Here is a 27077-nt window from a genome sequence, read left to right on the forward strand (position 1 = left end):
CAGACCGGTGAGCCTGACATCTGTAGTGGGTAAGTTGTTAGAGGGTATTCTGAGAGACAGGATCTACAGGCATTTGGAGAGGCAGGGACTGATTAGGAACAGTCAGCATGGTTTTGTGAGAGGAAAATCATGTCTCACAAATTTGATTGAGTTTTTTGAAGGGGTAACCAAGAAGATAGATGAGGGCTGTGCAGTTGACGTGGTCTACATGGACTTTAGCAAAGCCTTTGACAAGGTACCGCATGGTAGGTTGTTACATAAGGTTAAATCTCATGGGATACAAGGTGAGGTAGCCAATTGGATACAAAATTGGATTGACGACAGAAGACAGAGGGTGGTTGTAGAGGGTTGTTTTTCAAACTGGAGGCCTGTGACCAGCGGTGTGCCTCAGGGATCGGTGCTGGGTCTGCTGTTATTTGTTATTTTTATTAATGATTTGGATGAGAATTTAGGAGGCATGGTTAGTAAGTTTGCAGATGACACCAAGATTGGTGGCATTGTGGACAGTGAAGAAGGTTATCTAGGATTGCAAAGGGATCTTGATAAATTGGGCCAGTGGGCCGATGAATGGCAGGTGGAGTTTAATTTAGATAAATGTGAGGTGATGCATTTTGGTAGATCGAATCGGGCCAGGACCTACTCCGTTAATGGTAGGGCGTTGGGGAGAGTTATAGAACAAAGAGATCTAGGAGTACAGGTTCATAGCTCCTTGAAAGTGGAGTCACAGGTGGATAGGTTGGTGAAGAAGGCATTCAGCATGCTTGGTTTCATTGGTCAGAACATTGAATACAGGAGTTGGGATGTCTTGTTGAAGTTGTACAAGACATTAGTAAGGCCACACTTGGAATACTGTGTACAGTTCTGGTCACCCTATTATAGAAAGGATATTATTAAACTAGAAAGAGTGCAGAAAAGATTTACTAGGATGCTACGGGACTTGATGGTTCGACTTATAGGGAGAGGTTGGATAGACTGAGACTTTTTTCCCTGGAGAGTAGGAGGTTTCGGGTGATCTTTTCGAAGTCTATAAAATAATGAGGGGCATAGATAAGGTAGATAGTCAAAATCTTTTCCTAAAGGTAGGGGAGTCTATAACGAGGGGACATAGATTTAAGGTGAGAGGGGAGAGAAACAAAAGGGTCCAGAGGGGCAATTTTTTCACTCAAAGGGTGGTGAGTGTCTGAAACGAGCTGCCAGAGGCAGTAGTAGAGGCGGGTACAATTTTGTCTTTTAAAAAGCATTTGGACAGTTACATGGGTAAGATGGGTATAGAGGGATATGGGCCAAGTGCAGGCAATTGGGACTAGCTTAGTGGGCCTGTTTCCATGTTGTAAACTTCTATGATTCTATGATTCTATAACCGTAGATTTTTCTTCCTCCTTTTTCCAACCAATGTTCTCCCTTTGCCTCTTGAAGCTGTTGGCTGTTTGCTGGGCTACAGATCCACAAGCCTATAGATTGAGTGTCAACAGGCTACTCAACTAAGGCGAAATCACAGGCAAGCCTGATCCTGTCCTCACTTGACGTCCAAATGCAACATATGTTCAGCAGGGCCATTGGACAGTTATGAAGGGCATGAGCCCTGGCCAATATTCCCCTCCCTAACAACAACAACAACTTGCATTTATCCAGTGCCGTTGACGTAGTGAAATGTCCCAAGGCACTTCACAGGAGTGTTATCAGACAAAATTTGACACCGAGCCACATAGGAGATACTAGGACAGATGACCAAAAGCTTGGTCAAAGAGGTAGGTTTTAAGGAGCATCGTAAAAGAGGTGAGAGAGGTAGAGAGAAGAGGTTTAGGGAGGGAATTCCAAAGGTTGGGGCGTAGGCAGCTGAAGGGCTGGCCGCTAATGGTGGAGCGATGAAAATCGGGGATGCACAGGAGGCAAGAATTGGAGGAGTGCAGAGATCTTGGAGGGTTGTAGGGCTAGAAGAGGTTACAAAGATAGGGAGGGGTAAAGCCATGGAGAGATTTGAACATAAGAATGAGAATTTTAAATTTGAGGCATTCCCTTACTGGGAGCCAATGTAGGTCAGCGAGCACAGGGGTGATGGGTGAGCGGGACTCAGGGCGAGTTAGGATACGGGCAGCAGAGTTTTGGATGAGCTGAAGTTTATGGAGGGTGGAAGGTGGGAGGCCGGCCAGGAGAGCATTGAAAAGTCGAGTCTGGAGGTGACAAAAGCACGGACAAGGGTTTCAGCAGCAGATGAGCTGAGGCAAGGGTGGAGACGGGCGACATTACGGAGGTGGAAGTAGGTATAACCTATAGCTATGGAGACCAGTTTAAGCATTAAAACCAGTTGTAGCAATCTTGCTGTCTCTTTTGCTGAGATCATCTTATAACGTGGATTGGAAGTTAACCTGGCTTCTTCCTGGTCTGTACGGCTAAGCTGATCACCATCTGAACCAGCTGAGTCACTGGGTGAGTTCCAGTCCTACAGTTTTAATTGAGCTCTTTTGCTTACTTTGAATGTGGCTATATCCGGCTTTCTAGCATTGTTCCCTCACGCTACTTATGGACTACACATAGGAAGGTACTAAATATACCAATTTACAACAGTAACTCCATCTCACATTGGACAAAATATTTACCAATCTTATTTAAATCGAATAATGTGCTTTGATATTACTTAGGTAGAAAATTGCTTCATTATCATCATCTGAGTTGCATACAGTTTTGAGCTTACTCATTCTCAAAAAGAATCCAACATCCGGTGAAGGAAGGACACAAACCACAATTGACCAAAGCCTCCGGAAAGAGCTCCTCTTAATGGCTCTGAGTTTATCCAGAGAGTAGCTAAGTAACAGACCAGGTGGGCCTCAGTCTATGCTGAGTTAGCTGATCTGAATTAGTGCAGCAGTAGGGGACACTGCAATTGACGTCAGTACAACATTTAATTCTTAATTCATTCTCCAGAGTTGCCCTGAGAAGATGGTGGCGACTGAGAGGCTTGCTCGGCCACTTCAGACAGTTAAGAATCAACCACATTGGTGTGGGGCTGGAGTCACATATAAGCCAGACCGAGTAAGGACGGCAGGTTCCCTTCCCCAAAGGACATTAGTGAAGCAGTTGGGTTTTTACAAAAACCTGACAGCATCATAGTCACTTTTACTGTTTTATTTCCAGATTTTTTTTTAAAAACTGAATTCAAATTCTCAAACTGCCATCGTGAGATTTGAACTCACATTCTCTGGATTATCAGTCCAAGCCTCTGGATTACTAGTGCAGCAAAATAACCACCACGCCATCGTACACCTGGATTGGGGGAGATGAGAAAGAAAAAAAATGTCCAAGCTGGCTCCCACTCCTAATTGCTCGCTGGCAACCCTTGCTGAAAATGTGATGCTCCCTTGCTCGAATAGCTACTGTCATGTCTCAGGTGAACAGCAGCCACCAGAGGGCAACTGACACTTATAAAACATATCCTAGCACAGAGCAAATGTCTTCAAGAGTGGAGGGACAGGGGAAGAAAATGGGCAGGTTTTGAAGAGCTGGCTTGGCATTCTTGGGCAGGGTTACACTGACAGCGCCAGAACATAAATTCCTGCTGGTCAATGTTGGCTGAATGATTGAAAACTAAACTCAAATTTTTGTACTGACTTTTCAATGGACAATAGACATAAGGAAAATTCTTTTTAGATTGTTGTGGATATAGTGTGGCCTATACAATGAGTAGCTTCTTAACAGAGAACAGCTTATATCCTACAAGTTGTCTCTCAGCTTTTCCTCACATATGGAAAGTGATTACTAAAACATCAAATACATAGATATCAGCTACTCCAGGAGGTTTCTAGTTTAAACACTGAAGGGAATCACTCATGATTTGGCCTGATATTACTGGTTTCATCCTTTAATTAAATTATGTTTGTATGGAATGTTGTAAGACAGCAATTTAATCATGGAAAATTTAGAATTTTTGTTATTGGCTAGTTCGGAAGTTGCCTGGAGCTGTAGTAGTTTATAGCACAGATGGAGGCCAATCAACCATCCTGTCTGTGCAAGCTCTTTGCTCGAGCAATTTAAAGTTAAGCCCACTGCCCCTCACTTTCCCCATAGCCTTGTATCTTCCTCCGATTCAAATATTTATCCAATCTTCCATTAGAAGATGTAATGGTCTCTGCCTCAACCACTCCCTGTGACAAGTCTCCAACAATTCTCTAAGTACAGTTCTACTAAATATTCACTTTCAGTGAAAGTTTTGAATTGATGATCCCCTCATCACCTACTCTCCCATCAGAGGCAAGATGCTTTCCTTAATCACTCAAAAATGCTTCATTATTTTAAAAACCTCTATTAAATCTCCTCCTAGCTTTTTCTGCTCTAGTGGAAATAGTCCCAGAATCTCAAGTCTCTCCTCAAAAGAGGAGAGACTTGAGATACTGGGACTATTTGGTGAATCTACACTGTACACTTTCTTTGGTTTTACTGTCCTTTCTTTAATGGGATGACCAAAACTGCTTCCAGTACTCCAACTGTGGCCTTCTTTACTCTATGCCATTATTTATTAAACTCAAAGTTCTATTGGCCTTTCTCCTGGATTTATTTACTGCATTCACACATCCAGGAAATTATGTACATGAATCCCTAGATGTCTTTGTTCATCCTCTCTGCTCATTTGCTAACCTGTCTATATCACTGTTTGCCAAACCTCCTACTTTTGTGTTTTGATATCAATGTGTGTGGACCAGCAACTAAAAGGATATAGTCTGCTTAAAACGCTGAGAACATTATTGTAACAAGAAAGGAAACATTTCTATAGCACCTTTCATAACCTCAGGATGTCCCAAAGCACTTTACAGCCAATGAAGTATTGCGCACAGCAAGCTCCCACGAACGGCAATGAGATAATGACCAGATCATCTGTTTTAGTAATGTTGGTTGAGGTATAAATACTGGCCAGGACAGCGGGGAGAACTCCCCTGCTCTTCTTCGAATAGTGCCATGGGATTTTTTACGTCCACCTGAGAGGGCAGACAGGGCTTAGGTTTAATGTCTCATCTGAAATACGGTACCTCCAAAGTGCAGTATTCCCTCGGTACTGCACTTAAGCGTCAGCCTAGATTATGTGCTCAAGTCTCTGGAGTGGGACTTGAACCCACAACCTTCTGACTCAGAGGCAAGAGAGCTACCAAGGCTGGCACCAGAAGAAAGCCAGACCACAAGGACTAACACTGGCATGTAGCAACAAAAAGGCGATTAAAAAAAAACTGTAGCAGAAGAAAACCAGAGCACAAGGAAAAACAGTGACATGCACATATTTGAGCACTGAATAATGCTACATTGCTGACCAGTTTGGAAGATTATATTACTGGCCATTTCATATATTGTAAATGATCAAATTCAGAAATGTCCTCCAAGCTTCCTCAACATACTCTAATTTATTACAATCTCTGTGGGACATTTAATCAGTGTACCCAGAAATGTTTGGATTAGTTTTCTCTCCAAAGAGGTACACAATAATTACTGCCAAGCGATTTGTGCATGGTTTTATAATTAAATCACATTAACTGACAAACACTGCAGAACATAAATTGACATGAACATGAAAAACAACGTGAGATGTTATGGTTTTCTCAAATATTTTGCAGAACCGTTGTTTCTTGAAGATTCAATGCCAATGAATGATACAGCCATCCAAACATGGCTAAAAAGGCCCAATTCCATTTTTCCAGCAGGGAGCACAGGTCAAAAACAATTCGGGTCTACAGTGTTGTAGCCTTATCTCAGAACTGTGCTCCCTGCAAGCACAGGATTAACCCTATATCCCTAACATGGCCACAGTCAGAGGATTGGGAATCATAGAATCATACAGCACAGAAGGAGGCCATTTGGCCCATCGTGCCTGTGCCGGACCTTTGAAAGTGATATCAGATTAGTCCCACTCCCCCGCTCTTTCCCTGTGGCCCTGCAAATTTTTCCTTTTCAAGTATTTATCCTACTCCCTTTTGAAAGTTACCTTTGAATCTGCTTCCACCACCCTTTCAGGCAGTGCATTCCAGATCATAACAACTCGCCGCCTAAAAAAATTTCTCCTCATCCCCTCTCTGGTTCTTTTGCCAATTATCTTAAATCCGTGTCCTCTGGTTACCGACCCTCCTGCCACTGGAAACAGTTTCTACTTATTTACTCTATCAAAACCCCCAATTTAGAGGGAATGCTGAGAAATAGTTTATCAGCATATTTGTTCCCAAGTTAGGCTGATTTTTATTTTTTCCCCCAATTGTTTTTCCCTCAGACTGCAGTTGATTTTGATTTGACCACGTTTGGAGCACAATGGTCCTGTGGAAATTAACCATAATCTTTTTGTCATAATGTGCCAAGTCACTATGATAATCAAAACAGCTACTATTGATCTTAGAATTGAGGAAGATTGGTGAAGATCTAATTATACACCTTCCACTGCCTCATCACCCTGTTTGTAATGGTATGATCCTGAGGCCCACCTGCATAGATGCCAACTTAGGTGAAACAAATGGGGGAACCAAAACTGAGGTACCCTGTATTTGCTTTTCCTGTTCCCCTGCCTGATCGCCCCATTTTCCCCCTTGATGCTCTTATCTGCCTCTCCCCACTTGCCTGATTCCCCATGATTGCCACATTCAGAGTGGTCGAAGTCTCCCAGGCTGTAGTTGTAGCAATAAGCGCGCCCTAGCTGCCTTTGCTGTGGCGACTAATGGGGCGACTCCTTGAAGCATGGGATATTTAAATTGGCTGACATAACGGGATGCGAAGGACAAGCAGGCTGATGGCCAGCAAATCTTAACACCAAGTTTGCCCCGACCGGTGCAAAGGAGAACATCTCATTGCTATGTAAGATGGCATGGGTGACCCGTGGCCTCTATACTTAGGCTAATGATTACAACAGTGGGTTCCCAGTGAGATGGCTCTAGGTTTACATAACAGCGTTTGTTTCACTAGACTTCACTTTGCCCTTCAAATAATATTGATCATTTCTTGGCTCATATTATTAACCATATAAATTTCACTTTAATAATTACAAATGGGCTGTGGTCAGAACATGATGGACTAATTATTAGTAACACTTGTACCTAGAAACAGCCAGTGTGAACTAGGCGCAAGGAATGGGTAGGCTCCAGGTGCACCTGATATTGGGCCGAGGGCCTCATTTACATGAGGCCGGTGAATTGCAGATGCCTGATGGGCGTCCTCAGGCAGCTTGGCGGCGAAGACGATTTCATTTTTGGACCACTACGGTACCAGCAGCGGCCCTCAGTTCTGGGTTGTGGGGGGGAGGGGGGGCGATAGACAGCCAGTAACTGTCTTCGGCACAGCAGTGGAGCCGGGAGGAGTACTCCTGCGCCTCGTGGCTCTACATTCAAGTGAGTATTGTTTTTTTTTAAAAACGTACGTTTTTGGTGGCGGCATTTAAGGACCACTGATTAGACCACATATAAACCACGTTTTCTTGAATGCAGCTGGTGCAGCGCAGCCTGCATTCAGGGCAGCCCAATTATGTATAGGGGGTTCCCTGGACACCTCTTATTCTGCCTTCACCAATATGGCAATCAGCACACTTCCAACGCTCAATGAGCATGCGTGCATAGCCCGCCATATTGGATGCTTAGGTACCCGTTTCACGCCTGAAAAACAGGCACGGCACCATTGAGTTCTGGTCTGTGCCCGACTCAAACTAGAAAAATTGACTGGTGGGATAAATCAGAGTGTCCTTCAAATAATGCATAAAGTATAAAAGTTTGCTGATATTTACAATCAAATTACAATATATGAGCTGAGGCTATAGTGATTCAACCTATTCTGTTGCTTTACAGCAGTCTCATGAGGTTCTGTGTAGAGAATTTTAAAAAAAAATAGCAGTTTAAATTATAATACTCTGAATCTACTGTGGAATGTAGTGCATGATGCATGAAAGCCCACTGATCTGACATATCAGCTTGGTATGAACAGGATGGCCCAGAAATTGCTGGAACGGTGCATCTCGCGGTGAGGGCCATGAATTGGATTTTTACCACACCCTTCTGATCATATTTTTGAGCCGCAAATTGCTGGAAATGCGAATTAATAACAAGGCGGCAATGTCAACGTGGCATCTGGGAGGTCATGAACGTCGGGTCCAATGGTCTATCTCCTTAACCTATGACACTTAAGGATAGAGAAAGAAAAAGAGTGAACAACTGAAGGAAATAGGGTGAATTAGAGTCAAATTAGATACAGAAAGAGAAATAAAGAGATGGAAAGAGAGTGGATTAAGAGAGAGAGAAAAAAAAGATCCAGAAAGGAAAAGTACGAAAAAATTTTAAAAATACCTCTAGGAACATTTTACTCCACAGTTTTATTGTTCCTTTTCTGGGCTTCCAAAGATGCGTGGCATGTCAGGACCATAAATCACGTCATTAACAGTGTCCTTGCGACATGAACTACCAGCCCTAAATGGTTGTGGTGAGATTAATTGTATATACGGCGCAAATCCAGCAATTTCTTGACATTCATGGGAGATTGAAGGCGAGACCCCGTTTTTGCAAGGCCATCAGTGGAGCGGCGCAGATCGTGCAACAATTTGTGGCGATTTGCAACTCACGCCGTATCTCTCCCTCGCCACAAATTGCTCGTTATTTTACGCACTAATAATGGCGGGCGCCGAGAACTTGTCGTTATTTTTCCTGCAATTTCTGGGTCATTGTGTGACAGAATAGGCAGGTGCATCTGTGTTGAATGGACTGGCTATGGTAACACATTGGGGTAGATTTTCAACTTGTTGCCTGGGCGTAAAATTGGCGTTAAGGATTGGCCGCCCTTTATAGAAGTTGCCTGATTTTCCTTGCCCAAATATCTAGGGAAATTCATAGCTTGCCTAGAAAATGCACAGAGATGGTCTATTTAAGCTACTGATTTTAATCACATGATCCTCATTACTTTTGGAAGACACTAAAACAACACTATGCTGGCCTATGACTTAGGGTTTATTAACATTTATTAAACAGTAAAAGATAAAGTAACAAAATATATATTTTTACACTAGCTTTTTTAGCTCCTCATGTAGTTAAAAAAAAGTTTGTAATGGCTGAGCTAAATGATCATATAAATAATATTCTTATGTAGTGATCTTTTTCCTTTTCTTGCCATCTATGTAAGGCCTGACTATCCAAGGCTGTCTGATTTGAAAAAAAAAACAGACTGAGAAGTGCCTTGAAAAAGTGAGTGGGACAAAGCGAATTTAAATAACAATTTTTGTTAAACTCAGGAAGAACTACCAATCAAACACATAATTAAACAAATCTCTCATTTTAACTGGACGGCTTGGCCCCTCCCTCGGGCATCTGTCTCGCAAAAACCAATCATTGCAACAGTTGCGTTAAGTCACGCCGGGTTATGGTTTCTGTAAGTGAAGCTGGTTTTTAAACCCTTATGTACCACGACAGAATTAAGGAAGCCAGTACCAAGCTAAATCTTAAGACAAAAAATGCTTAATTTTGTCACGATCTCTACTGTCATACTTATTGCTATGAGTACTTCAAAGAGCGGACAAAAGGACATATTGTGCACATATTGTACGAGCCTTACCTTTTTCAGGCCATGAAACTGGAGAGCTATCCCTAGATTTGGATTTTAAGTGTCCAACTAAAGCATATTGTTCAGGAACTTTATAGAGTTTCTCAGAACCAGGGCTTAGGTCGTCTGGCCTCTGCACTAACAGCCTGTCTGAGAGTACTGGAGAGTTATTGTCATAGGGTGAGACTTCTCCACTTGAGATCTTGTTGGAGTCAGTAGATGAGTGTCGTCCTCCCAAAGAATAGGAGACCTCTGCCCTCGTCAGATCTGGACTCCTGTTAAAGATGATCACATCAGAATTTAGCTAATTAAAACTCATCAAACTATGTGTCACGTGTTCATTATGTGACCTCAAAGCACATTGCTAAGTTAAACAGCTAACCAAGAAGTCAGCCTTGGCTCAGTGGTAGCACTCTCGCCTCTGAGTCAGTAGGGTTCAAGCCTCATTCCAGAGACTTGTGCACATAATCCAGGCTGACACTGCAGTGCTGTACTGAGGACTGCAGTGTCGGAGGTGCCGGCTTTTGGATGAGACCTTAAACCGAGGCCCCGTCTGCCCTCTCAGGTGGACATAAAAGACCTCATGGCACAATTCGATGAAGAGCAGGGGAGCGTGGTAAACAAGGTTGGTGAGCCGCAGGCGCAAGTAACCACATGGGAATACGATGTCATGGCGATAACGACTTGGCTCAAAAAAAGGGCAGGATTGGGTACTAAATATTCCTGGATACAAGGTGTTCAGGAAAGATAGGGAAAGAAAGAAAGGGGGGGGGATGGTTGTTGGTGGCAGTATTGATTAAGGAGAATATTGCAATGATGGAGAGAAAGGATGTCCTGGAGGGGTCATGGACAGAATCTATTTGGTTAGAGTTAAGAAACAATAGAAGTGCCATTACAGTACTGGGTATATTCTATAGGCCACCAACTAGTGGGAAGGATATAGAGGAGCACATTTGCAGGGAAATTACAGAGAGGTGCAAAGGATATAGAGTAGTGATAACAGGGGACTTCAACAATCCTAATATAGACTGGGATAATAATATAAGGGGCAAAGAAATGTGTTCAGGATAACTTTCTTGACCAGTACGTTTCCAGCCCAACGAGGAAGGAGGCATTGCTGCATTTGAATCTAGGGAATGAGGCGGGCCAAGTGGAACAAGTGTCACTGGGGGAGCATTTAGGGAGCAGCGATCATAGTATCACAAGGTATAGAATAGCGATGCATAAGGAAACAGACCACTCTAAAGTAAAAATACTCAATTGGAGGAGGGCTAATTTCAGTGGGATGAGAACAGATCTGGCCCGGGTAAATTGGAATCAAAGATTGGCAGGCAAAACCGTAATTGAGGAGATTTTAAGGAGGAGATGGTTCGGATACAGTACAGGTACATTCCTACGAGGAAGAACGGTAGGACAACTAAAGCCAGAGCTCCCTGGATGACAAGAGATAGAGAGTAAAATGAAAAGGAAAAAAGGGGCGTATGACAGATGTCAGGTTGATAACACAAGTGAGAACCAGGCAGAATATAGAAAGTTCAGAGGGGAAGTGAAAAAGGAAATACAACGGGCAAAGAGAGAGTATGAGAATAGACTGGCAGCCAACATAAAAGATAATCCAAAAGTCTTCTACAGGCATGTAAACAGTAAACTGGTAGTAAGAGGAGGGGTGGGGCCGATTAGGGACCATAAAGGAGATCTACTCATGGATGCAAAGGGCATGGCCGAGGTACTAAATGAATACTTTGCATCTGACTTTACCAAGGAAGAAGATGCTGCCAGAGTCTCAGTAAAGGAATAGATAGTTGAGATACTGGATGGGCTAAAAATTGATAAAGAAGAGGTGCTAGAAAGGCTAGCTGTACTTAAAGTAGATAAGTGCAGCCTAGGTTGCTGAGGGAAGTAAGGGTGGAAATTGCGGAGGTACTGGCCATAATCTTCCAAACATCCTTAGATACGGGGGCGGTGCCAGAGGACTGGAGAATTGCAAATGTTACACCCTTGTTCAAAAAAGTTGTAAGGATAAACCCAGCAATTATAGGCCAGGCAGTTTAACGTCAGTGGTGGGGAAACTTTTAGAAACGATAATCCGGGACAGAATTAACAATCACTTGGACGAGTGTGGATTGATAAGGGAAAGCCAGCACTGATTTGTTAAAGGCAAATCGTGTTTAACTAACCTGATAGAGTTTTTTGATCAGGTAACAGAGAGCATAGATGAGGGCAATGCGGTTGATGTGGTGTATATGGACTTTCAAAAGGCTTTTGATAAAGTGCCGCATTGTCATCGGCTTGTCATCAAGATTGCAGCGCCTGGAATAAAGGGGGCAGTAGCAACATGGATACAGAAATGGCTAAGGGACAGGAAACAGAGAGTAGTGGTGAAGGGTTGTTTTTCGGACTGGAGGGAGGTGTACAGAGGTGTTCCCTAGGGGTGGGTGCTAGGACCACTGCTTTTCTTGATATATATTAATGACTTGGACTTGGGTGTACAGGGCACAATTTCAACATTTGCAGATGTCACAAAACTTGGAAGGGTAGTAAACAATGAGAAGGATAGTGATAGACCTCAAGAGGAAATAGACAGGCTGGTGGTATGGGCGGACATGTGGCAGATGAAATTTAACACAGAAAAACGCGAGGTGATACATTTCGGTAGGAAGAACTAAGAGAGGTAATATAAACTGAAGGGCACAATTCTTAAAGGGGTAAAGGAACAGAGAGATCTGGGGTTATATGTGCACAAATTGTTGAAGGTGGCAGGGCAGGTTGAGAAAGCAGTTAATAAAGCATACAGGATCCTGGGCTTTATAAATAGATGCAATAGAGTACAAATGTAAGGAAATCAGGATGAACCTTTATAAAACACTGGTTCGGCCACAGTTAGAATACTGTATCCAGTTCTGGGCACCGCACTTTAGGAAAGATGTGAAGGCCTTCGAGAGGGCGCAGAAGAGATTTACTTGTATGATTCCAGGGATGAGGGACTTTGGTTACATGGATAGACTGGAGAAGCTGGGGTTGTTCTCCTTGGAACAGAGGCGGTTGCGAGGAGATTTGATAGAGGTATTCAAAATCAGGAAGGGTCTAGACAGAGTAGATAGAGAGAAACTGTTCTCATTGGTGGAAGGGTCAAGAACCAGAGGACATAGATTTAAGGCGATTGGCAAAAGAACCAAAGGTGACATGAGGAAAAATATTTTTTTACACAGCGAGTGGTTATGATCTGGAATGCACTGCCCGAGGGGGTGGTGGAGGCAGATTCAATCATGGCCTTCAAAAGCGAACTTGGTATGTACTTGAAAGTAAAAAATTTGCAGGGCTACGGGGATAAGGTGGGGGAGTGGGACTAGCTGGATTGCTCTTGCATTGAGCCAGCGTGGACTCGATGGGCTGGATGGCCTCCTTCCATGCTGTAACCTTTCTATGATTCTCCCCGATGTCCTGGAAATATTTATTCCTCAACCAACACCTAATAGAGTATCTGGTCATTATCAAATTGCTGTCTGTGACTATACTTCAAAGCTAATCCACTAGTTTGGGACATCCTGGGGTAGTGAAAGGCGCTATCTAAATGCAAGTTCTATCTTTCTTTCTTTAACAGCAATTTTTTTTGTTTTTGCACTCATCGGGATGAGGTATGTCAGTGTTAAGAACTTGAATTCTTTTGCACTTTTCACGTCTATCAAGTACTTCCAGCTCAGCTATAGCACAATCAATAAATTCACAGAAAAGCTTGCTTGGCTTTGCCTTTACTGAATTAACCGCAACCTGTCATACATAATTAGTCCAGAATTGTGGCCCGTTTCCTCTTACACACTAAGAATTCGGGTGATTCCATTTCACTTGGGACTATTACAATCGTCAGAGAGCAAACTTTCACTCCATCATTCTGGGCTGAATTTCAACTCAAATCCCTGAGGTGAAAGGTCAGAGCTGTTAATCCACTGTTACAAATTTTCTAAATACATTCTGTCAACTAATAATGTTCCAGTCATAAAAGATAATGTTCATTTTAGCCTGTTATAATTCAAATCTCCAAATTAATTACTGAAGCAGTCATTTCTATCCTCTCCTTTATAATTGAGGAATCACAAACTGCAATTCAAAGTCTAATCTTACAAGGAGGGAGGCCCAATCTAAGGTCATCCAGAAAAACAAACTTATGTCCGACCTTCCATTCACATCATAGGAACAGGAGTAGGCCATTCAACCCCTTGAACCTGCTCCATCATTCAATTAGATCATGGCTGATCTGTACCTCAACTCCACTTCCCTTGACACCCTTACCTGACAATAATCTATTGATCTCAGCCTTGAAAGCTCCAATTATCCCCCAGCGTCTTTTGGGGGAGAGAATTCTAGATTACTACTACTGTGTGAAAAAGTACATTCTGATTTCCCTCCTAAATGGCCCAGCTCTAATTTTAAGATTATATCCCCTCATTCTTGATTCCCCACCAGAGGAAATTGTTTCTCTGTGTCTACCCTATCAAATCCTTTTAACATTCTAAACACCTCGATCAGATCACCCCTCAACCTTCTAAACTCTTCTATACTCAAGGGTATACAAGCCAGGTTGATGCAGGAGTGTGATGGAATACTCTCCACTTGCCTGGATGAGTGCAGCTCCAACAACACTCAAGAAGCTCGACACCATCCAAGATAAAGCAGCCCGCTTGATTGGCACCCCATCCACCACCCTAAACATTCACTCCCTTCACCACCGGCGCACTGTGGCTGCAGTGTGCACCATCCACAGGATGCACTGCAGCAACTCGCCAAGGCTTCTTCGACAGCACCTCCCAAACCCGCGACCTCTACCACCTAGAAGGACAAGGGCAGCAGGCGCATGGGAACAACACCACCTGCACGTTCCCCTCCAAGTCACACACCATCCCGACTTGGAAATATATCGCCGTTCCTTCATTGTCGCTGGGTCAAAATCCTTCCTAACAGCACTGTGGGAGAACCGTCACCACACGGACTGCAGCGGTTCAAGAAGGCGGCTCACCACCACCTTCTCAAGGGCAATTAGGGATGGGCAATAAATGCCGGCCTTGCCAGCGACGCCCACATCCCGTGAACGAATAAAAAAAAAAACCTGTCTTCATAATTTAATGCTCTAAGCCCTGGTATATTTCTAGTGAATCTGTACTGCACCCCCTCCAAGACCAATATATCCTTCCTGAGGAGCGGTCCCCAAAACTGAACGCAATACTCCAGATCGGATCTGACCAAGGATCTGTACAACTGAAACACAACTTGCTCCCCTTTGTATTCCAGGTCCCCTGAGATAAAGGCCAGCATTCCATTAGCCTTTTTGATTCCTTTTCGTATCTGTCTTTAAATGATTTGTGGATTTGGAATCTACCTTGAATGAATCTAAGGTTTTCGTTTCCACTTTTTTTGGGTTCCAATCCAGAGTACACTGATGGGATGAAAGTATTCTCTGTCAGCTGGCTGTAAAGGGTTGTATGTATCATGAGTTTGGATCGTTCCTAGTGGGTACAGATTGATAGCACAAAAATTCCCCAATCCAATTCAAATTGGCCCTAAATTGTCAATCTTACTCAGCGACCACAGGATGATCGATGTGGGCAATGAAACAATATGTCACATTCATTCAATAGGAGGTGCTCCTCTGAGGTTGGAGTTCAGGCAAATTAACCACAAGATCAAGTGACCATTCCATAACTAAGTAACCATGCTATGTCTAGGGTAATCATTCTAAAGGAAACCTGCAGTCCTCACCCGGGCTGGCCTACATGTGACACCAGTGGCAAACCAATGCGATAGACTCTTAACTGCCCTCTGAAGTCGTCTAGCAAGCCACTCAGTTGTATCAAAACCACTATCAACTAGAGATGAGCACTAAATGCCAGCCTGGGCAGTGAAGCCCATATCCCGAGAATGAATGAATCTGATCTAACAACTTGATACCAACACATTCCCCCAGGTGTCAGCCGTGGCTTCATGGTTGCACTCTAGGTTCTGAGTCAGAAGGTTGTGGATTCAAGTCCCATTCCAGAGACTTGAGCACATAATCTAGGCTGACATCTCAGTGCAGTACCGAAGGAGCGCTGCACTGTTGAAGGTGCCGTCTTTCGGATGAGATGTTAAACTGAGGCCCCGTCTGCCCATTCAGGTGGATATAAAAAAATCCCACAGCACTATTTCGAAGAAAAGCACTCCCCAGTGTCCTGGCCAATGTTTATCCCTCAACCTCAAAACAGATGGTCTGGTCATTAGCTCATTGCTGTTTGTGGGGGCTTGCTGTGTGTAAATTGGCTGCTGTGTTTCCTACATTACAACAGTGACTACACTACAAAAGTACTTCATTGGTTTTAAAAATAAAAGTTCATGCAAAAAAAAGAAAAAAATTCACAATTTCTACTTTTTCAGCTAACGCTGTCTTCTCCTTACAACCCTAAATTAAATCACATTTTACACTTTTTCTTGCTGTCTTTTTCTCTCTCTCTTAATCCAATCCTTCTTTCCCCCTCTATTTCTTTATCTGTACATAATTTGACTAATTCACCTTCCTTCTCAGTCGTTCCTCCATTTCTTTCTCAATCCTTAAATCTCATTGGTTACGGAGATACACTGCTGGTTCTGTCGTTCACTGATGCCCTGTTTCCCTCGCCACAACTTTATCAGCTTGCACTTTCAGCGAGTTATGAGCTGAAGGGTACAGGAAATAGTCTAATCAACGGCGCACACCACGAGATGCTCCGCACCAGCAAGATTTGGCCCAATATGTTTTGAAGTTTCCCAAATCAGGGCACCGTATTCTAGATTATATCCAGATTTTTGTAAATCAGGGCAAATACATGCAAACATTTAAATTTTGTAAAACGAGATTCCTTTTGCTGTTTTCTGAAGGATTTTGTACCACACATTGAGGGACTACTGCTGCCATCAAGCCCTTGGTTGTGCATTCTCTTGTCTACTTTGCTCATATCCTACATGAACAGCAGGGGTCAGTAGAAAGAAATGTATTAGCCTAGGGTGAAAGACAGCACCATGACTTGAAAAAGAACCCACAGTGGCAAGAGTTACTCACGATGACTGTGAAGCTTTCCTCCGCAGCAAGTAGTCAACAACATCTGGATCTGTCTCTAGCAAGCTCATCAGCACCTCATTCTGTAGCTCCGGGGGAACCTGAGAAAGAATGACAATCTCACATTACAGACACGGGATGTATTCTGAATTTAACATGAAACACTGCATACTTACACCATGTAATGAATTTGTTAAAAAAAAATTACACTCTAATACTTTTAGACATGTAGAATTATTTATCCAGGCTCATATAGCAACTAGATAATAGAGCTATAGGAGCTCAGCTCAGAAGCTTGAGCTCAGATTGTCTGCATGACCTCTTGGCCAGGGAATGGGGCCTTGTGCTATGGGACATGAAGAAGGGCAGAGGATTTTTGGGTTCTTACACCAGTTTTTTTTTTAGAATCAACATAACAATCAATAACTTGGGAAGGGGCGGGGGGGGCGAGGAAGGGAAGAGCCTGCAAACAAGCTGGCTGGTAACTACTTTGGGGATTTGATTAAAAAAGGAATTGTTAGGGAAAAATACCAACCACATGGTGGTATGCTCAGTGGTAGCACTGAGTCAGAGGTTGTGGGTTCAAGTCCCACTCCCGGGACTTGAGTGCACAATCTAGGTTGACACCTCAGTGCAATGCTGAGGGAGTGCTGCACTATCACAGGTGCCTTCTTTCAGATGAGATATTAAACAGAGACTCCATCTGCCCTCTCAGGTAGATGTAAAAGATCCCATGACACTATTTCGAAGAAGAGCAGGGGAGTTCTCCCCGGTGTCCTGGCCAATATTTATCCCTCAACAAACACCTAAAAACAGATTATCTAGTCATTATATCAATGCTGTTTGTGGGACCTTGCTGTGTGAAAATTGGCTGCCACATTTCCTACATTACAAAAGTGACTACACTTCAAAAGCACTTCATTGGCTGTAAAACGCTTTGGGATGTTCTGAGGTTATGAAAGACGTTATATAAACGCAAGTTCTTTCTTATTTCTCCCTTACCAGCTAACCAACTATTCATTTATGTTCGATAGCCCCACGTACAGAAGCTGCAATGTACCCAGTTCCTATACCTCAGCGGCCTGTTTATTTTGTTTACTGATCCCTACAAGTTATGAAACTTGCGAACAATTATGTTTTACTGGTTTTAAAAACTTTGTAGCCTCCAGATCCAGAGAAGCAAGCATTTTAAATGAAAAGTTTGGATGCCTTTTACTAGGAGGAAGCCAGTGTATAAATACAACATTTTCACAGACCTTGCCAAGTTGTTGTGTTTTTTTTTAAAAAGTGAAGCTATTTGAGTGGGCTGGGTGGGGATAGATTCTGCTCTTTAAACAAAGCCTACAATTATCTGTTCTGACGAAAGGTCTTCGACCTGAGACATTAACTCCATTTCTTTCTCCACAGATGCTGCCTCACTTGCTGAGCTTCTCCAGCATTTTCTGTTCTTTTTATCTACAATTATCTGAGTCAATAACACAGAAAATCCCAGAAATATCTAGGACATTCCTTAGGAAAATTGAGATTACTGTGCCACAGTATCCCTATACCTGAATTATGAAGCCACTGTAAATGGAAACGGTCTTTATAAGAACATTTTGCAAGTTTTTTTTGAGTAGAGAGAAATGACATTTTTTGTTATGACAATGTCTTGTGATGTAATGATACCAGTAATGCAGTTTGTGTAATTGAAACATTATGGTCCTTGAAAGTATGCTATAAACACTTCACAAGTTCACCTGAAATTCATTTCTCTGTTATCTCAGCAGAGGCTTTAACCAGTTTAAAACAAATGGGTTAAAACCTCTGCTGAAATAGCAGAAGGTCAGGATGGTGTATGATTTGGAGGGGAACTTGGAGGTGATGGTGTTCCCATGATCTTGCTACTCACCTTTCTTGGTGGTAGAGGTTGCAGCCCTGGCAAGTGCTGATGAAGTAAGCTTGGTGAGTTGCTGCTGTGCATTAATTGGTTGTTAAACGCAGCCACTGTGCACCAGTTGTGGAGAGGGTAGATAATGAATCCTGAGGCAGGGTGTCAAGTCAAGCGAATTGCTCTGTCCTGGATGGTGTTTAGCTTTGAGTGGTGTTGCAATTGCACCAATGCAAACAAGTGATGAATACTTCATCACACTCATGGCTTGAGCTTTGTACATAATGGAGAGGCTTTTGAGATGTTAGGAGGTGAGCATCTCATTGCCAAGTACCCAGTCTCTGTCCTGCTCTTGTAGCCATGTGACTGTGCAGTTAAGCTTCCGGTGAACGATGACCCCCCTGGACATTGATGGTAGGAGACTCGGACATGGTGGTGCCGTTGAAGATCAGAGGAAGGCAGTTGGGCCATTTCTTATTAGAGATGGTCATTGCCTTGCACCTTTGTCGGATGAATGTTACATGCCACTTGTCATCCCAAGTCTGGATGGTATCCAGATCCTGCTGTGGGCTGGCATGGGCTGCTTCATTATTAGAGGAGTTGTGAATGCAGCTGAACACTGTAGAATTATCAGCAAACAGCCCCACTCCTGATCTTATGATAGAGGGAAGGTCATAGACGAAGCAGCTGAAGATGGTTGGGCCAAGGCCACTTTTGAGAAATGATTGGTCTCCAACAACCAGAACCATCTTCCTTTGTGCCAGGTATGACTCCAGCTACTAAAGAGCTTTCCCCTTGATCCCCAGTGTCCTCAGTTTTGCAAGGGTGCCTGGGTGCAATACTTGGTTGAATGCTGTCTTGCTGTCGAGATCAGCTACTCTTTGATTGTGGCACTGCTAACTCTGTTTATAGCTTGCTGTTTTAGGTGTATAGCATGCAGCTGTGATGTATCTTTATTAGATTGGTGCCTGGCATGCTATTCTACACTTACTATTGAACTAGAGTTGGTCTCCTGGCTTGATGGTGATGCAGGAATGAAGGATGTACTGGGCGATGAGATTGCAGTGGTATATAATTTTACTGTCACTGATGGCCCACAGTATCTCATAGATGCAGAGTTTTGGGCTGCTAGATCTGTCCTTAGTTTGTTCCACTTAGCACAATGGTAGTGCCATATTACGTAATGAAGGGTGTTCTCATTGCGAAGACAAGACTTTGGGTGCTAAATTGGGCCGTGTAGCGCTTGTTGTTTAGGCGCGACACAGCCGCTTCGACATCCAAGATGGTGTCTTGGCTGCGCACGCACGCACGTTTCCAGTGTGATGTGCGCCAGACGCCATTTTGTTATCGGAGTTAGTGCAGGCGCAGATAACGAACGCTGGAATCATGTAAAATAGGGAGAAAATGGCTTCAGTGTACAACACTGATTTAAAGTGATAGACACCATTTTGGGACTTAACGCTCAACTCAACGCACAGTCTTAACCCCGACCATCTGAACGTGTCTTAGAGTGCCTGGAGGACCCCCCAACGGCACTATTTAAAGGGACCTTAAAGGTTAGTGGCTTGATTATTGCTTCTGGATGCCGAGACATTTGTAACTGTTTTTGGAGCTCTGCTACACTCGAAGACTAGGACGCAGGGACATAGCCTAACATTTATAGCCAGGACGTGCAGGAGTGAAGTTAGGAAATGCTTCTACGCGCAAAGGGTGGGAGAAGTTTGGAACGGTCTTCTGCAAACGGCAGTTAATGCTAGCTCAATTGAGAATTCTAAATTTGAGATTGATAGATTTCTGTGAACCAAGAGTATTAAGGGATATGGGGCTGAGGCTGGTATATCAAATTAGGTCACAGATCCACCCTGATCTGATCAAATGGTGGAACAGGCTCAAGGGGCAAAATGCCATCACCATTTGCTGCCTCCTGATATGTGCCAGCTTCTCCTCAAGAAAGTGGGTCGTGTGTCTGGGTGATGAGCCTATCATGGTTGAATAGCTGCCAGTGTTTGTGGCCTGTGAGTTGTGGGTGGGTGGCTTGCAAGGGTGAGAGGGTTGAGTACTGATGGAAAGAGTTTGTTGGTATGTGGGTGATGGGGGGTGTAGTGCGTGGAGCAATGGATGCGGCTAGTGGTGTAGTTGGTAGGAGACGCCACTTGACAGTTGACCTCAATCATCTTGACCACTCATGTCAAAGCACTGAACATCTTCCTGTTCTGCATCCATGTTCATGATGCTGTGCAGCCGGCATTGACTTCATCTCCTACTACCTTTTGGGTATACGTCTGGAGGACCTCTTGCTCCCCACCACCACCACCACCATCCCCTCCCTGCCCCCCCCCCCCCCCCCGCCTCCGGATATAGGCTGTCCCTCCTTCTGTTCACCTCTTGCACCAAAACATCTGGTGCATCAGTGGAAAACCTTGGTGCAGAGAGTCTCAGATCGGCAGATTGGTGAAGTCTGGCATGCAGATTGGAGGATGTGGGATTTAGTGGTGCGCAACCTTTATTCAATGTTTTAACATAACTTATCAGTATGTAAAAATGTCTGATCTCTGTTCAGACTCCGTGCAGACAGCAGGCTGTTATATTCAGCAAATAACAGGTAGCCCCCAGCTACCTTTAAGAGATGTCTAACAGACAGCCTGCCTTTAAGAGATTGGAGCTTCCCCCTGCTGGTGGGAAGTGCAAATTGTACGGAATCCTCGTTCAACGCTGATTTCCAACGCAGATTGCAGGTAAGTCCTGAGGCCTGATAAAAATCTCGCCCCCGTGCCCCACAGACAGGACAACAGCAGATCATGTTACTCCCGCCCAAAAACAGGCCCTATCCAATTTTTCCCCTTTGTCTTCAAAAGGATTGCACAGTGGTCATTTCTGCCAATGTTATTATGGACAGATGTATCTATGACAGGTAGATTGGTGAGGAAGAGGTCAAGTAAGATTATTCCTTCGTGTTGGTTCCTTGACCACCTGATGCAGGCCCAATCTGGCAGCTGTGTCCTTTGGGACTCAGGTCATTGGTGACACTGAAGTCCCCCTCCTAGAGTACAGTCTCTGCCTTTACTTCTCTCAGTGCTTCCTCTAAGTGCTGTTCAAAATGGGTAGGTGACAATAAATACAAGGTTTCCTTGGCCTCATTTGCCCTGAAGCCATAAGACTTGAGAGTTCATGGAGCCATGAGACTTCATGCAGTCCGGTATCAATGTTGAAGATACTTGGGGCCAAGCCCACCCGACTATTTACCACTTCTGGTGGGATTATCCTGCCAGTGGGACAGGGGATACATCCAAGGATGGCGATGGAGAACTCTGGGATGTTGACTGATAGATATGATTTTTGAATATGAATATGTCAAGTTGTTCTTGACTAGTTTGCGGGACAGCTCTGCCAACTTGGACACTAATCCCCAGATGTTAGTGAGGAGGACTTTGCGGGGTCGACTGGGCTGGGATTGCATGAGTCTTATCCGGATTTGAAGCCTGTGCCATTGCCATAAGGTCTGTCTTACGATTGTGTTCCGTAGCAATTGTTTTATAACTGAGTGGCTTAAGAGGGACTTAAGAGTCAATCACATATTGTAGGATTGGAGTCATGTGTAGACCAGACGGGTGGGGATGGCTAGTTCCCCTTCCCTGAAGGAGGACATTTGTGAACCAGTTGGGGTTTTGGTTCCCAATCTATAAATTACCAGATTTATGGAATTCAATTTTTCAACCTGTCATGGTGGAATTTAAACTTGCGACCTCTGGGTTGCTAGTTAGTATCAAAACATCCACATTATCGTAACAAGAGTATGGATAAGGGTTTCAGGAGCCAGGGGACGGGTGAGGTTGGGGCAGAGGCAAGTAATATTGTGAAGGTGGAAGTAAGAATCTTGCTGATAGAGAGCATACGGAGATTGAAGCTCGGTTTAGGCACTGCACACTCTAAAGTGATGTTACAGGTGGACATAAGAATAGGAGTAGCCCATTCAGCCCCTCCAGCCTGCCATTCAATTAGATCATGGCTGATCTGTACCTTAACTCCGTTTCCCAGTCTGAGCTCCACATCCCTTGATACCCATACCTGGCAAAAATCTATCGCTGTCAGTCTTGAAAGCTCCAATTGTCCCAGCATCCACAGCCTTTTAGGGGCATGTCACCTGCAATGACCATTAATTTTCCACATAGTAATACTTCTTGTGTGGGCAGCGGCTAAACTGGTTACACATCTCTATTTCTAACTGACAAAGTCTATTGCAAATGCAGTTGGAATTCATGGGAGTTGTTATATTTTGGTCATGATAGATTGTTCAAGGGAATGTTCTTGAAGTTGCTAGAATAGACTGAGTATTGTTTTCTCTAGCTACAGCGGTTAAGCTATGACCAGTGTCATTGTTCAATAAGCTAATTAGCCAAATAGCTCTATGATTTATTAAAGGAATTGTACTTGCATAGGAGGTTCGAATGTTTCTGCAAAGGGTCCATTAGGAATAACCAAGCAAGCAGGGTATGCTTGTATCATTTGGGCTAGTCTGATGCAGAATGGTATAGTGAGTATTGCGTATTACCCATTGTATTAGCTTCTACAGTGTTTGTAATGCAACCGAGAGGTTCTAGTTAAAAATGTAAATTAGCAAACTGCCCTTTCAGCCTCAAACCTCGATCTAAACCAATCTGGACCAATGGGATGAATTATCTCAACTCTCCAATGGAAAAGTAAAATTAGCTTGGGGAGTCCCAACAAAAGTTCTGATCAAGAATGAGACCATAGCACAAACATGACAATTTGTATTAAAATCAGAAATCTCACAGAGAAGAAGCAGTGTGACAAATGCTATACCAGCGCAGCAGAGGGTGGTCTGCTGAGGATAGAGATATGGCATATTGTCTAGGCAGAGAAGATGAAGCTTTATTCTGCATTTCACCTGTACGGTGTGGCTAAGTGGTAGTACTTTCGCTTCTGAGTCAGAAGGTTGTGGGTTCAAGTCCCACTCCTGAGACTTGATCACATAATCCAGGCTGACACCCCAGTGCAGTACTGAGGGAGTGCTGCACTGTCAGAGATGTTGGATGAGAGGTTAAACCAAGGCCCCGTCTGTCCTTTTAGGTGGACATAAAAGATCCCATGGCACCATTTGAACAAGAGCAGGGGTGTTCTCCTCAGTGTCCTGATTAATATTCCTCCTTCAACCAACGTCACTAAAACAAATAATTTGGTCATTATCACATTTCTGTTTCTAGGACCCTGCTGTGCGCATATTGGCTGTCGCATTTCCTACATTACAACAGTAATTACACTTCAAAAGTACTTCATTGGGAGGGCTTGATGCTGTAAACTGGGTGCAAAGAAAGGTTGAAAAGTTTTCCCCAACAACAGCCCTTGTTATAAAAAGTCAGCTCATCTGAACCTCTACTTGTTCTACTGAAGAATCCATGTTTGTGCCTTCACAAGCATCCCACATCTTTTCTTTGACATTTGATGAGTCCCTAATTATTTCACAATGTTTTCTGCATAAAGTACTTAAGTCAAATCACATCCTGATTTCTGGGTCAGGACATTCAGAACTATTTAGCATCAACTTTCATCCCTCTCTGCGGATCTGCTAGCTTAATGTTTCTCATGAAATTTGGTAATGACCTTTAAGTCTTCTGCTGTCATAAATACAGTACCTCATACCATTTTTCTGTGACAAATATTAAAATATATCAGGATGAGAAACCGTCATAGCCAATCTTCCTAAAATGATTGCACCAACAATCCAATTTGCTCAGCAGTTTCATTCTCTAAAGAAAGTCATCGAAATGTTTTTTTTAAAAATCTTTTTTTAATCTACATTTAGCAAATCTAATGTAGGTTTGATTGAGATGGTCCACAAACAGGGCTTCAAAATGTTTACTAAGCTGCTAATAGTAAGTTTCTATAGTATGAGGTGGCAATTTTCTAGTCTTTAGTTAAAAGTGCAACATTGCCTCATGTATCCAATGAAGAAATGTACAAAAGCAATTCATTTAATAGAGCACTGGGAAAATTTAATTATACTCAGGACATCCTTAACTAAACACCCAGAAAACTAGAAACCAGGGCTCTCTAATTAGAACACCTTTTAACTGACCAACCAGTATTTTTTTTTACTGGAATAGCTTTTTCTCAGCTGAAATAAAGGGCTAGAATGTCCCGCCAAACTGCTTTCTACAAGAAATGAACTGCAGTATTTATTCCAAACTAACTTGCAACATCTACACGCAAGCTTTTTTTTTAAAAAAAGAAAAAAACTGCACAAAATGTTTACAAAACTCAGAAGTCCAAGCACGGGCTGCTTATTGCTGAGGAGCAAAAAGTTTTTTCTTGCACTTTTGTCAGGCCAGTGAATTGTTTTCTTTTATAAGGACCCTGTCCATGTGCCTGTAGTTGAGTTGGCGCAGAAAACAGTTCCAAAAAGATCTATCACTGCAGAACGAGCCAAATTAAAAGGATCGCCTACTCTTTAGCACAAAGTGGAAGCATGCTCTAGGCTAATGTCAAGGGACAAAATGTTCACGTATGCATGAATGAAGCTGAAAAAGATAGAGCGCGAGGAGGAGGGAATTTAAAAAAGGAAAGGATTTGATGGGGTAGATAGAAACTATTTCCTCTGGTGGGGAAGTCCAGAACAAGGGGGTATAATCTTAAAAAGAGAGCTCGGCCATTCGGGGAAGCACTTCTTCACACTAAGGGTAGTGGAAAACCCCCTAAAAAGCCGTTGAGGATAGATCAATTGAAAATCTCAAAACTGAGGTCAATAGATTTTTGTTAATTAAGGTTCGAAGGGATCAAGGTGAGTAAATGGAGTCAAGATACAGATTAGCTATGATCTGATTGAATGGCGGAACAGGCTCGATGAGCTGAATGACCTACTCCTATGTTCCTTTGGAAGAATTGACAAAAGAGGTAAATACTCTTTCAATTCATTACCAATCATTTTCAGAAAATAACATTCTTCAAAGGAAAGCTCTGCATTCCTGTTTAAAAAGAGATACTCATAGGACATGGATTCCTGCCCAGGGTTCCTCTCACAGTTAGCTCCCAAAAGGTACGAAAGCACCGTAAGCAATGGGACGTTACTCTCAACAACAACTTGCATTTATAGTGCCTTTCATGTAGTAAAACGTCCCAAGGCACCTCACAGGAGGATAGTCAAACAAAAAATTAACACCAAGCCAAAGAATGAGATATTAGGACAAGTGACCAAAAGCTTGGTCAAAGAGGTAGGTTTTAAGTAGGGTCTTAAAGGAGGAGAGAGTTGGAGAGGTGGAGAGGTTTAGGGAGGGAATTCCAGAGCTTAGGACCCAGAGTGCTGAAGGCATGGTCGCCTATGGTGGGGCGAAGGAAGTGGAGAATGCACAAGAGGCCAGAATTGGAGGAACCCAGCATTTTCTGAGGGTGTATGGCTGAAGGAGGTTACAGAGAGAGGGAGGGGTGAGGCCATGGAGGGATTTGAACACAAGGATAAGAATTTTAAATTTGAGGCATTGGTAGACTGGGAGCCAAATATAGGTCAGAGAGCATGGGCGCGATGGGTGAATGGGACTTGGTGCGAGTTAGGATATGGGCAGCAGAGTGTTGGATGAGCTCAAGTTTACGAGCGGGTAAAACAAGATGGGAGGCCGGCCAAGAGACCATTGGAATGATTGAGTCTGGAGATAAACTCTCTTCCCTCTCCAAGTGACCAGTCACAGAACAGCATTACTTGATGCCTGGGGAAATGGTTTCCTACCCAGGAAAGTGTACATTGTATGGTTTGGGACTCAAGAAGGATAAAACTAAAACAAACAACTTATTCCTATTATCACAATGAGTTGAGTTTTAAGAATGTGATTTGCCAAGTCTGTCTGTACAATATTGGAAACTGTTATTATCTTTCCTGCTACCAGCTGGTATTAGTTTATTTTGCACCACTGACAGTGACATTTTGGGATCATGCTGTGTAATCTCTCCATTAACATCACGCTGATTTGTACAAGAAACTGCACATATTTGTTGCTTATTATATTGCAAACGTACATCGACTGAATCTGCAATAATTTTGTGGCTGCAAAGCTGTGTTTTACAATGCTTTGAGGCTTTTACCTCCATTGTGCTACACATTAAAATTAGTTTCACATTTTAATGTTTGTAACCCTAGCTCAAAAGTGCAATATAGGGTCCTGGTACCAACCCAAACTTGCTCTTGCCAGTACAGTACAAACCAAGCCACCACCAAGACAAGGTGTTGAAGTACCATAACTACAGCCTTTCAGCCAGCTGCTATGTAACTGCTAACAGCAAATCTCTTGACCATTTCGAGGGAAAGAAAATCCCTGGAGATATTATAGAATGATAGTAATCGTTAACTGCTACTTTTTCCTCCCCTGGTCATCATTTTAGCGAGTTCCCTTTTTAATGATCTGCCTCCAACAATCTCCATGCCCTTCAAATATGCAGATGGAATCTACCTGGCTTCAACAGACTGAGGCCTAGAAATCAGGGCGCGATCCTGCTGCAACGCATGTTGAACGGCCCTGGTGAGGTTGGCAGGGGCTGGGGGCACAAACGGTGGCAGGCAGTGGCTGGTGGATTTTATGAGGAGCCTGCTCCTCCCGGCTTCACAATAAT

General features: G+C 43.3%; 1 protein-coding gene across 4 annotated transcripts in view; it reads right to left on the reverse strand.

Annotated features, from left to right (window-relative positions):
• Positions 1-27077, reverse strand: part of LOC137327145 (rho GTPase-activating protein 6) — a 514589-nt gene that overhangs the window by 5813 nt on the left and 481699 nt on the right. For all 4 annotated transcript variants that reach the window (XM_067992647.1, XM_067992648.1, XM_067992650.1 and 1 more), the window contains exons 10-11: positions 16598-16695; positions 9547-9809 (exon numbers count right to left, since the gene is read on the reverse strand). In XM_067992647.1, coding sequence (XP_067848748.1) covers positions 9547-9809; positions 16598-16695 — 361 coding nt within the window. The remainder of the gene's footprint in view (positions 1-9546; positions 9810-16597; positions 16696-27077) is intronic.

The sequence above is a fragment of the Heptranchias perlo genome, chromosome 11, assembly GCF_035084215.1.
Source record: "Heptranchias perlo isolate sHepPer1 chromosome 11, sHepPer1.hap1, whole genome shotgun sequence".
NCBI classification, from domain to species: domain Eukaryota; kingdom Metazoa; phylum Chordata; class Chondrichthyes; order Hexanchiformes; family Hexanchidae; genus Heptranchias; species Heptranchias perlo.